The sequence below is a fragment of the Muntiacus reevesi genome, chromosome 7 (assembly GCF_963930625.1).
Source record: "Muntiacus reevesi chromosome 7, mMunRee1.1, whole genome shotgun sequence".
Classification (NCBI taxonomy): Eukaryota; Metazoa; Chordata; class Mammalia; order Artiodactyla; family Cervidae; genus Muntiacus; species Muntiacus reevesi.
Genome location: NC_089255.1, coordinates 31275305 through 31288709, shown reverse-complemented (window position 1 = coordinate 31288709; position 13405 = coordinate 31275305). Strand labels below are relative to the sequence as shown.

At 36.7% G+C, this 13405-nt stretch overlaps 1 protein-coding gene across 2 annotated transcripts in view; it reads right to left on the bottom strand.

Annotated features, from left to right (window-relative positions):
- CDIN1 (CDAN1 interacting nuclease 1) overlaps positions 1 to 13405 on the bottom strand; it is a 229741-nt gene that overhangs the window by 163697 nt on the left and 52639 nt on the right. For both annotated transcript variants that reach the window (XM_065940413.1, XM_065940412.1), the window contains exons 2-4: positions 9540 to 9585; positions 8585 to 8649; positions 2303 to 2363 (exon numbers count right to left, since the gene is read on the bottom strand). Coding sequence is in view for 1 of the 2 variants with exons in the window: in XM_065940412.1 (XP_065796484.1) it covers positions 2303 to 2363; positions 8585 to 8649; positions 9540 to 9585 (172 nt within the window). In the remaining variant the exon portion in view is untranslated. The remainder of the gene's footprint in view (positions 1 to 2302; positions 2364 to 8584; positions 8650 to 9539; positions 9586 to 13405) is intronic.

Here is a 13405-nt window from a genome sequence, read left to right as displayed (position 1 = left end):
TGAACAGTTTTTTCAAATATGTATGTACTTGGATGCCCTTAAATTCCCCAAGTAGAAAGAAATGCTTTCCACGAAGCTGCTTATTCCTAGTAACCCACATCAGAGCTGACACATGAAAAATGGTGAAATTACTGAAGGTAGTCCAGCCTGAATAAGGACTACCTTATTAGTTCAGGTACTTGCATCTCCCTAATTTTCATATTAATCATGTGTCCATCTTTCTCTGAAATAGGGCCATCATGCTTCATGTCAGAATTTAGCATGTAAGTAAAATTCATAGTGCTTCAAATCTCACTTGAAAATATTTGTGTGGAGAGAACAGAATGACTGATTATTACTAACAAAGTAAGATTTTCTCAAATGTTCATTTTTAGCCTTGAAATAGGAAAATAAGTATTAAGACATTTATAAAATCAGTGATGACCACATAGAGTCCTTGCTTTCCAAATCAACAATAATACAGTGCTCTTATTTAAGAGTTGCTACACACTGTAATGTACCAATGTTATATATTTCTCATCAATTTTTACAGTTTCTACTGATTAAATATATATTGACTCATAAACTATTACCATCACATCAATTGTCACCAGATGCGAGCATGTGTCATTTAGATATTAACTATCATATAAAAATGGCAGCTTGGTTGTTTAGAAGGCCTAATCTGGTACTGGTCATCCCCAAATTTTCCTAATGCATTAGCAATCTCTCAGAAAATGCTATCATTTCTGTACTAATCTGCAGCCAAAGGAGAGGAAACATCTTTAAACAGTGATTTATTTCCTTTGGTTAAACATTGCTATATATTCATGGTAAATAACAGATTTATTGATATGGAGAAAATGTGTCAGTGGGTTAAAATTCTCCATATTACTAGAAGATGGAAGTTAAGGTCAGCTAAATAAGCTAAGCTAAACAGAAATATTCATTAAAAATTCAAATGAATACAAAATGCTACTATATAAAACTTATGCCATCAATATAATCATCTATAAAAATGACTATCACCTTTGCATCACACTCCTTCTAGATGCTATATCAGGAATGCTTTTTTTTTTTCCCATAAAGAACGCTCTTCTTTTTTATAAAGGGCAATCACTAAAGTCTGAATAAGTTATACCTCAGATATCTTAAGTTGCTAACAGAATCGACTCAAGTCTGGAGACATTTAAAAACCACCCTGCTCTAGAAATTAAAAAAAGAATAAAAAAACATGCTTTGCTAGGAGGAGGAGAGACATCCATTCTGTATGTTAGCTATCCGATCAGATTGTGTAGACATTGCCTAGACTATTAAAACCTGCTAGAAACCGATAGGTAATGTTCAGCGGCTGACTGTGGAGGTACATAGCAGACAGAAGCTGTGAGGGAAGCCATCCTCACATGGAGCACTTGCTGCTGCTGCAACGGTTAATGCTCACAGTACCGAGTCATCTTTAATGCAAACACACATTTTCTGCCTTGCTTCTATGTTTTCTATTATAATGCAAGATGAAAACAGTGTACATTTCATTCCATCCCTATGAGGTTTGCATAAGCAGTTCCAAGTCAGACTAAATATTGTATTGCTCTTATTACGGTGAATAAATATTTTAAAGTTTAGGAATTAAATATTTTATTTTTTTGGTGTGCTCTCTGAAACTATTATGAACTTTTTACAGCTTCTTCATTCATGGGAAGTCTTTAGGGCTTCCTTTTTTAAATGTAAGACTATTATTTGTTTCCCCAAACAGAAGCAGATAAGAGTTAACAAATAAGTTCAATAAATAACTTCATCCTTAGTGTTAATAAGAACAGTATGCTTCTCCATATAAAGAAAGACTTCTAGAAGGCATGTATCTTTTAATATAATAAAAGTTTGCTAACAACAAAAATGAGTCAAGTAAATGTTACATCTTTAGGTATACAATTTCTCTCCTCATTTTTGTAACAGCATGGGTTTCTTGCCATACATCTCTGTACTTGACACAGGTATTTCTCACACTAAATTAAGACAACACATCTAAAGAAGAGCAAGTCCTGAGCTGTTTGGTTGAAATTTCCCACAAAATAAAAAATCAAGAAGCTGTTTACTCATTTATTTCAAAAGAAATAGACTAATTAAGTTAACTGATTTATTAATACATGAAGCTCTCGGTCCAATTATTAAAAGTACAAAGAGACCAGGGAACAATTTAAATGTCTGCTGCACCTCAAAATCTTTTTTTTTTTTTTAAGGTTAATTATAATTCTAAGCAGAGTCACTCTACACAGGCCCCTTAGGTTTTATGTAGGTTTAAATAAAATAACAACAATAACATTACCTCATTGGCTAGCTCCAGGAGCACTGGGGCAGCTCCGTTTTCCCCCACTCCATTCAGATACCTAGATAAGACAAAGCCAAGTGGTAAGGCAGTGACAACAAAAGGCCAGCATAGACTTGTCAGCATCCCCTGTGTGTACATGTTTTTCCTGGGCAAATGCCACACTCAGCTCTAGTTAAAGTATGCTACTGTCACAGGAAAGCACTGAAGGGAAAAGAATAACAAAAACAGCTTACCTCAAAACCACTGGCAACTAACTAAGTGAAGTTGGGGGCAGGAGGTCTGAGCATAACCATCTTCCTTGCTTTTTCCTCCTAACGTGTAAGGTGAACAGAGAGGTGACTTTGAAAAGAACTAACCCTATTACCCTGGCATTATCTATACCATAACCACTTCATGGGAAGGAAATAAGTTTACTCATGAAAAAAGAATCCAGGCAAGCACATCATCTTTTGATTTACTTTTAGTTCACAGGGTTGGTTGGCACCTGATTAGGGAAAAAGAATGGAACAAACTTTTCATCAGTGGGTCACCAACCCTTTAACAGGCAACACAAGCCATCATCTTATCTGCTCTAGATTTCTGTCACTACCTCTAGCTCTCCTCGTCTCCCAACACTACAAAAACAAACAAACAAAAAAGTCCCCAAATTCATCCCAGACGTGGAGGTCAGACTGATTTTTTTAAAACAAAAATTTGAACGTACCATTCTCCTTCTTAAAACATTTCAAAAGCCCCACACAAAATCTCAAAATTAAATTGTAATCACTTAAAAATTCTTGTAAGGTTCTTTGTAATCTGGTTCCTACCTACTCTCTTCAGCCAGCCTCATCTCTAGTGACTGTATCCCACTCTGACTTTTCACCTGGATAACTCATAATCCACCTTGCACATCACCTTTTCCATCCACCACAACCAGGACTATGTGAAGTGTCCCTCAATGTGCAGTCGAGGAGCACCCTGTTCATCTCTCCATCGCTTAGCCCAGAACACTGTATCTGCTGAGTTACTAGTCCCCCTCAGCACATCTCAATTATATGGCTGAAAGCCTCATGAGGGTAGAAAACTTTCATTTTATCCAGTTTATTATGTGTAGCACAGTTCTTGGCTTATAATAGGTAATTATATTGTAACACATTTTTTTTCTTTAATAAATGAGTAATTAAACAATTAAAAACATTTTAGACAAGAAAATAGAATTAAGTATGAACATTTTCTCTACAGTGTACTGTTTGATTGAATAAATTAATGACATTTGTTTGATAGTTAAAATCAAAGTCAACAGATGAGGTCTTCTTTGTAACTGCCAGGAGAAAATACTAAATGAAATTATACTATTTTACATGTATGTTTATAAAGATGTATAATTTCCAACAAACAAAGTGGAATAAAATCAAATTATTTAAGGTGGGTAAAAGGCTCGGAATCATTATAACTTCAAAGTAATTTTAATAAAGTCCATTTTCATCTGTTGGCTCTTCCTTAAATAAATTGTTTAGGAGTTTAACTGGGAAATAAGTACTTTCATTTCAAGATCAAAGGAAAAACAAAACAAAAATAAAAACAAACAAAGCAAGTGTGGTTGAGAGATCCTTGGGAAACAGGTCAGCTAAGACCTTCACAATCAACTTACAGAATTTCCATTGCACTGATAGGCCTGCTCAAGAAACAACCACTCAGTTCCATCAAATTGGAGCAACTAACCAGATGCTTAACTAATCCATTAAGCATTCTGATTCTGGGTCAGGGTATTTAAGCCTGTAATAGGATATCTTTACAACTCTCTACTTAACATTCACTTATCCCATAAACATTTTGAGAGCTGACTAGCTGTCAGACCTTATTCCAGGTTCTGAAGAAGCAGCAGGGAGCAAAACTTTAGCTCCTACCATCACTGAGATTATACCTCAGTGGAAAGACAGAGAAGAAAAAGACAGAGAAACACATATATGAAATAATGGCATATGCTACAATGTAAGTTGGGTTTCCCTGGTGGCTCAGATGGTAAAGAATCTGCCTGTGATGCAGGAGACGCAGATTTGATTCCTGGGTTGGGAGGATTTCCCTGGAGAAGGGAATGGCAACCCACTCCAGTATTCTTGCCTGGAGAATTCCATGGACAGAGGAGCCTCGCGGGCTAGAGTCCATGGGGTTGCCAAGAGTTGGACATGACTGAGTGACTAACACTTTCACAATATAAATTAGACGGGCTGGTCAGGAAGACCCTCTCTAAGGAAGTGACACTGAAGTGGAAACAGACAAAAAGGAAAGCAGCAAGCCATCAGAGGAAGAATATGCTGAACAAGAGAACAGTAGGTGCAAATGTCAGGAGCGGGCCTGGGCTGTCTGGGGACCAGGAAAGGCTCCAGCGCCGCCAGAGCAGAACCTCTTCTCAGAGGTTGATCTGGAAAGAATAAAGAGGATCCCAGATCACGGCCTGTGCCAGAAAACTGTCATCTTAAATCCAAATTATATGGCTTTATATAAATGCTGCATCCATCACTATCCTGGTAATAACCAATAGGATACTTCCACTTTAAAGATACTTTAAAGAAATAGGAGCTGGTCAAAATGCAATAGATGACACAGACTAAATGTCATCCTTCAGTTTGACACAGGAGGACTAACAAAGGTATAACTTGTAGGTGAAACCACCCTTAAAAGACCTTCAGAGAAGGTCCATTTATGTCATTTTCTTAGTGTAAAAGATCTGCTAGCATCTAAGATTAAAAACAATATGTGCTGATTTTAAACATAAGGCAAAGTTATCTAATCTTTAATAATTTTCTAACAACTATTATGGTAAAACTTCAAAAACTACCAAAATTCTTCACTAAGCTTACATCTGAACACCACCTTTGTTGATTCTATATCGAAAAGTCTCTGGAACCCATCTCCATGTCTGCAGCTATTTCCCAGGGAACAGAGTAGCTGAGGACAGGTACTTGTGGTCCTTATACTTGGTTCCTAGCACAGCAGGTGGGACACATTGAGTGCAAAGAAAACAGGGCTAATTAAACAAAAAAGTGGTTCAAATTTTCAGAAACTATTTGTATCATTTGATGTCAATGTCATATTTGAACTAACCTTTTTTCCCATGTGAACACCTGAATAAAATCTAATTGATCTGATTCTTCAAAGCTAATGAAGGGGGCCCCTTGGACAGTATGGTTGAGAGAAGGGAGGAAATGAGAGACAGTGTTTCTAAACTTTGCTACTGATGAGGAAATATGCAAATCTGACCAAGTTGTGTGAGTGTGTGAGTGTGTGTGTGTGTGTGTGTGTGTGCGCACCCACACGTGCATTGATCAGTGCCCGTGTGCACTGATCTAGAGAAATCTAAATAAATTTTACCAAGTATGTTTCCTGTTTAGAACTAAAATACCATCATTACATTGGGAAAGAATAGAAAGCTGTTTTCAATATGAACACTCAAGTTGTGTCTATATATGCACAACACGAAGAATTGAGGATATTTCCTCAGTAATTCAAAGGGAAAATATTTTCTACTGATGTCTGGATAATTTGAAATTTCAGTTCACCACAATGCAATCACATTGTGGACTATATGGTTTTAAATACAGACTTCGAATTTTGAATTGAGATCATCTCAATACTAGCAAGAATAAAGGGACACAGGAATTCTCTGATACTGCTAGTAGAAATGAAACCATTACAACCTTTCTAGGTTGTAATTACATTATTTCTAGTTTGTATTACATTACAATAAAATCTTATGTGTTCATTATTTGCACCAGTAATTCCATCTACAGAAATATTGAGAAACTAATCCAAAATGCAAAGACTTAAGCACCATAATATTTATCACAGCATTATTTATATCAGAAAATTGGAAACATATATGTATGACAGAAGAATATTTCAATGAACTTTGATACCTTCATATGATGATGTATCAAAATGTTTACAAAAAGCTTTCTTCAAAACAATACTATGTTATACACATTTTTCCAAGTATAAAGTTCAGAATTCACAGCTGCATATATAGTATGACCTCATTTATGTAAAAATGGATTGACAGAAGACGGAAAAGAAAAATACCAGTGGTTATCTATGGACGCCAAATTACAGGCAGTTCATTCATTTCTTTTTTATACCATTACACATATGCTTAATTTTCACAATAGGCAAGTATTACTTTTATTAAAAAAAGTAAGTTGTTAAGATTGTCAAACTGCTTAAGCACGTTTTGATATAATTTTGCTTTATGCTAATCAGCTGGAAAACAAAAATCTTTTTGGGGCAATTTACCACACAGGACACAGAGACATTCAACCTGCACATTTAGAAGAAGAGGCCTATGAGGTCAAATCATCTGAAAGGTAACAACAAAGCCTGTCTCCAAGTACAAGGTGTGGGGCAAAAAGTAAGGAAGTAGGGTAATAAAGTGAGAAACAAGTCAGACTGCTTTCCTGTTAGTCTGCCCATTGCAGCCTAACTTCAAGTTTTTGTTTCAAACATTGTGACTCCACAAAATTGAGATTCTTGTATTTAACTAAATTTAAAGAAACACAAATATGCTTCTTCATTTTCATTATTACCCAGTCAACCGTTCCTTGAGTAACCATACTTAAAGGAAAGATTTTTGTTTCTGGCCTAAACTATCCAGATAGCCCAATAAAGTATGTTCATACTTTAGAAAACAAATATACTCTTTAATGAACCTAACTTTTTTTAAAGTAGTATTTAGAGATCTTAGGAATCATCTAATTAAAACAGACTTTATACAATGAAAAAAAAAAACAAACTATTATTAGAGGGCAGCCCCATGGCCTGATAGCAGATCTCCAAATTTCTAGAAAATGCTCTGTTCTCCTTTGTTGATGTTAACAGGGCCTTAAAGTCTGGATATAGAACCATACTTTTATATGAAAGCCTAAGACTATAAGTTTTATATAAGAATATACTTTTTGACACATGAACCACTTTTCAGTCTTTCTGTGGAGGGTCTGGTTGCCAAAGCAGTTGCTGGTTTCATGGCATTTTATGGGCCGTTCTCAATTTTATATGTATGATTTAGGTGATGACTTCAATTTAGATGTTAATTTCACTGAGGAGATTATGACTTTTGAATAAGTCAATTCAAACTTTACAAACACTTCTTGGAGAGTAATTCTGAGACATAAAAGTGTGTGTGTGGGGTGGGGGGGTGGGGGTGGTCTGCAGGTATGGTGCGTATGCATGTATATTTCTTTAACAGACAGTTCCACTCAAAACAGAACATATCTTTACCACATTTGGCATAGTGAATACTTTTTTCAAAACCTAACTTGAATAACTTTTCAATAAACATTTCTCAATTCTTTAAAAATATGGCTTTACAGAAACATAATTCCAATATTTTATCTGTATATTCACTTAATTCATAGAATTTTCATGCATAAAAATCATTCATCTAAAGTCAGTGGTATCATTCTCACCATAGAAAGATTGCTCTGTCAATATTAAGTATAATAATTTTAGGCTATATTTCAAACAGTTTTCCTTTCCAATATGTCCCTAAAATACTTCAGAAAGCAACCAACAATTTCTAATTCAAACCATTATTACTTACCATTATAAGTGATTCACTCATATTACAAAGATAAAATTGTTTAAATTTTTTTTAAAAGGAGCTATTTTAAAGACTCTTTTTGTTTCAGAACAAAAAAGGTTGGGAACTATAATAAATTAGGCTGAAATTAAAAGATTTCCTTTTAAAATACAAACCCCTCTTAAAATCTGACAGTTGCACATTATTATATATCTCCATATGTCCTCACTTGATATATATCTTTCTTTTGCATTTCTAAAATGGCTAACCAGTACCTACAATGCAAAATACAACTGTACCAAAATTCAATCTTACTTTCTAATATATTTTTCAACTTGCTGATTTACATGAGAAATAAAAATTGGCTTGAGAACATTCACATATACACATAGACATATGTATGCATGAACATATGCATCTATATCAGATATGCACTTACAGTAAGTTTCAAGCATCCAATGGGGATTTTCTAATATTGTAACTTTTTCTTACATAGTAAAGATTTCACACACATGTAAATTAAGATAGTCTCACCATATTCTTTATATCTATATAACATAGTATTTGAGAAATTCAAAAAAATATACTTTAAGTCTTAAATAACAGACTTAAAACAAAATGTCTTGGAATGTTTTATAGAAAATCAACTTATTAATCTAATTTATTCATAATTATTATTACAATTAATAGGTATTATGATACCCTCTAGTGGGGCAGGCAGGTCATACCTCTGGTAATAACTTTCAATCGCTTCTGAAGTATGATGCTTGGCATGTGTTCTCTTAATGTGTTTCTGAAACAAAATAAAAAAGATCTTTATGTTGAGTCACAGATCAGGTTCAAGAACAAAAATGACATATTTCTTGATCCCCATGTCTAACAAAAAGGGCAAACTGAATAATAGTTTGGGGATTTGGGCGGCAGCAGATATTTTTTCCCTTCTACTCTATGAACCTATGCATTTTAATCTCTATTGCATGGCTGGGATGTCTCCAGTCTCTACCACAAGGTACAGTATGTATGTAAAAGTCAACAGGGTCATAGTAATTGAATCTAAATAAGTTTGCTTAGGGTTGTAGAGGGCGGAGAAAAACTTGTTCCCTCTTTCAACCTTTGTATTAATTTTCCCTCAATTCAATTCCATCTAAGTCCTCTGCAGTCTAGTTTTACAATCCAATTGCCATTTTTAACCAGGAAGAACATTGCTTAAAAACAACTTATTTGAAAACTACAAAAAGTAATTCCATAGAGACTTGCCACTTGACTGACACCTGTCATCTCATGATAAATGACTCCATTTTCTGCCTCTCTTGCCTTCTGCCACTCCAGCGATGGTCATTTATCATCATCTCTGTCAGCAATGGAAAGCGGCACTGACAGTGCAAGTCAGCAAACATTTAGCACATGGAACCACGCAACACGGGGAAATTATTATTGTCAGAATAATAATGGTTTAGCATAATTTATTACAGGTCCACCAAATAAGCAAAGGCTAGATGTTATTAGACAGATGGATGGGTAGGCTTGGCAGGCCTCCACTGAGACGCAGGCGGTGCTTGATGTGGAAAGGAGAACATCCTCCAACCCAATCAGAGAGCTGGCAGTTCAATTACAAAGAAATAAAGGGACATTCATCATTCAATTAGGCACCTGTCAACCCTCACAAAGGAGAAAACTTCTAACCTGGTACTCCTGGGAGAAGATGCTCAGCAGAGTGGCCTGCGATTGACTGGAACAAATAAAAGAAGGACAAAGTTAATTACTGGAGTGCACGGCAAAGAAACAAAAGAGAAAGGAGCTTCAAAGGTAGGCCTGCTGCCCTGTAATCTAACAGAACATGAAAACAAGTGTGGAAAAGTTGTTCCAGATGAACACCTCAAACAAAGGCTTCCTGCTGCTAGGTCAAGGAGAGGGAGAGAGGGAAAGGGGGAAATACGGACGGTCTCAAAGCAAACTATCATATGATTCGGATTTTCTTAAACTTCACAATGACTGTAAATCATGTCTGTAGCATGCAGGTATGTTGAAAAGGGACCCAAGGTGGCACGGTTTATTCCCACTGATAAATGATGAGAGTTAAATCCCATAGACAGGAGAAAACATGCAATTTATCCACTGGCAACATTCTGAAATTTATTTTGTTCGCAGGCAGGTGTCCTCTTCTGTAGCTCTCTCAGATTCAATGGGGGAGAAACTTTGCGCTTCGCACAGAGATCACTGGAACATTCCCACCGACACGGGCCTGCTTTGGATAGAGAAGCCTTCACAGCAGGAAGCGGAGTCCTCGAGGACAGGGTTCCCTACGACTGCCATAAGCCTTATTCATCTGACTCCACACAATGTCAAACACCTGGCGGCGAAGCAACCTGGAAAACATCCTCTCCAGGTGGGGATTTTCCTCTCACAATTGTTAACATTTAGAAATGGAACAGATTTTTTTTTTCCTTGTCTAAAAAGCAATCAATAGCCCACTGCTATTCTTTCTGATTGCCCTCTGTAGATAGAGTTGCCTTATCATATGTTGCAAATCATTAGTTATTTCTGATACATTTTCCTACTAGAAGGTATCCAAACAAATTACAATGCTAATAATTTGACTTGTATAGTATAGCAAAGCAGGGTGAATAATTAAAGTTTTTCTATTCATGAATGAAACTGCTTAAGCTCATCACAGGTAGTTTAGAGAGTATGAAATAAACACAATGACACCATATTTCTTTACTCACCGTCAGTATTGTCATCTCTTGCATATCATTATAGGTTGGGTTTCTAACCCCTTTCCACTCTTATTAGATTACAAAAGAATATGTTTTTTTTTTTACAAAAAAGATGCCATAAATGTTTATCAAGGAAAATCAATAATTACTAAAGGACTGTTCTGATAACTCCAAAAGTACTGAGAAATGATTGAATAAAATTATAAATTCATTATAAGTCCAATTTTTTTCAATGTCTCTTTAAAAATGGAAGCCACCTTTGAAAGAGCCAGTTTTCTGTATAATATCTTCCTATTGTGCTTGTCTTCCCTGAGCTTCACATGCAAATCACAGAGCCTAGTAAGGTTGTTGACAACCATCTCATGAAAAAAAAAAAAAAGGTGAAATTAAGCCCAAATCGTTATAAACGACTGAAAAAGTCACTATGTTAGGTATTTATGTACAATAAATAGAGTGCTCCTCATTGCACAGCAAAATATATTTATCTTAACCAATTAATGGAGGGCAAAATGTCAGTGTCTGTCAAACAATATGATGGAAATAAATGTGCATGTAACAGGCAAGTCAGGGACCAATGACAAATAAGGAAGAAACTAAACTGAATAAAACAAAAATATAATTGCAGATGCTCAGAAAGGGAAGACCAACAGACAGCTGGAGGAATAAGCCCAGGAATAAACAAGTCGAAGTGAGAAGTGAGAAGTTCATCAAGAGTTGAGAGCATCGTCAAAACTGAGGGCAAGATAATGTCTTCAACCAGGAAACCATCTTCAAACAGCTTGTAATTCAATTCATCTAAAGTCACGGACATAGCCTATGAAGCAATGCATTTTCTCAGTGGCTGAGAGGGTTAGTTACAGTATAAATTCAACGTTCCCTCGGTTGATTTCACAAAGAATATGGTTTCTAGCTAAGAAGAAAGAGAGGAGATGGTTCTGTGAACTGAAAGGCTTATCTTGAATATCACAGTCAGTCCCATCAGTAGTTTTTTTTTTTTTTTTTCCCATCAGTAGCTTTCATTGCGCATCCACAGTGTCCTGAGGTCATTGGTATGGGAAAACATGCCTCCAAAATAAAACATTTAAAGTAGACAGGAACTGATTTAGAGGAAACTTTCTACATACACATGCAAAAAAAGTAAAAATTAAAATATTATCAAGCACTCACATATTTTTTAGGGATTAAGTGAAATAAATCAAACCCTGACTCTTCATATATTTCAAGATGGTATTGGCTTTGGAACATATACATGCCACTTAGGATACAAGTGTTTTCAATTTACATATTAAAAAATACAATCACTTAATTTGCACACATGCCCAAGATGGATTATGAAGTCTCTTCAAGGATAATTTTGTCTATTTTTCCCCCATACTATGCTTCCAGATTAAGCTCCTCACCGTGCAGGTGTCTGAAAAAAGAAGAGTGCTGAGTGGACTCCTACACAGGCTCTCTGTAAAACCTTGTCTGAGTTGTGTGACAAATGGCTTATGGAGCAGCATAAGTCATATTGCAGCAATGGGGAAACAAATAAGAGGGCAAAGTCAACACACGGAGGATGATGCAACAGAAGGTGCAAAGACCTTGGGTCCTTGAGGACACCGCTGAGCTGCTCAAGACCATAAAGTGAAGTGACTGCCTTCCACACTTCTTTTGAGTATTACCACGTCTTGTTTTGAAGGAAGGAAGGAAGGAGGGGAGGGAGGGAGGGAGGCAGAAGGGAGGTGGAAGGGAAAGGAGGAGGAAAGCAGGAAGGAAGGAAAGAGAGGGGAGGAGAGGGAGGGAGGGAAGGTTCCTATTTCCTATGTGCCCAGGAAGCAGGAGACGTGATGGAAGAAGGGCATGGTGGCAGGGTGCCCCATCATGACGGCACCTGCACAAGATGCAATACTCAGAAGGGGCTGTCCATTTTTACACTCTGCAATTGTCTTCCTAACTGGCAGCTACTGTACTGGGCTTCCTTAAAATTGTTCCTCTGTCACTGTGTCACTAAACTGATGTGCCTGGAGATCATAAATTGCTGTGTGTGAGTGACTTTTCCTCACAGAATTTTAACACTGTCGGGGTACTGTTTACCCTCATTTCATACTGCATTTAAGACTTCAAATGCCAGGTATTTATGAGGCAACAAACCAGGGCCCCATATTGTATTTAATTCCAGACCCATCCAGCTAAGATGCTCAGTAAGCTGAAGGACATTAAAGAAAATGACATCAGGGGGTTGAATCGAAGTTTTGACAATCCCAGGGAGACTTAAAGCAAGTAGAACCTTAAGGAACACGATACTACACATTATAAATTCTTCCTTTGCTCAAGAGCCTAACCTTCAAAAAAGACCATAAAGAAAGAAATGTTTTTATTTAACTTTCAAGCTCCTTTTGCTCTAGAACCTAGGATGCATCAGTGTCTCTACTCTAATAGACTTGAAATCCTCTAAACAAGATCAATGTTATTTCTGGAACTCAGGAAGCAGTAAATCAAACTGAGGATGATAAAGTAAGATATTCCAACAAAGTCTTAGGCTTGCAGGCCTCACAAGGTACAGTATAACCTCTCTAAGCCGGTGAAAGATTACAACGGAAACACGGGCTCTGTGTGGCCAGTGACTTAGTACTAGTCAAGGAAGGTTTTCCAAAAAAGCAATGCCCTATCCTCTGTCACGGGCTTCCCTGGAGGCTCAGTGGTAAAGAATCCTCCTGCCAGTGCAGGAGACGAAGGTTTGATCCCTGAGTTGGGAAGATCCCCTAAAGAAGGAAATGGCAGCCCACTCCAGTATTCTCACCTGAGAAATCCCAAGGACAGAGGAGCTTGGCAGGCTACAGTCCATGGGGT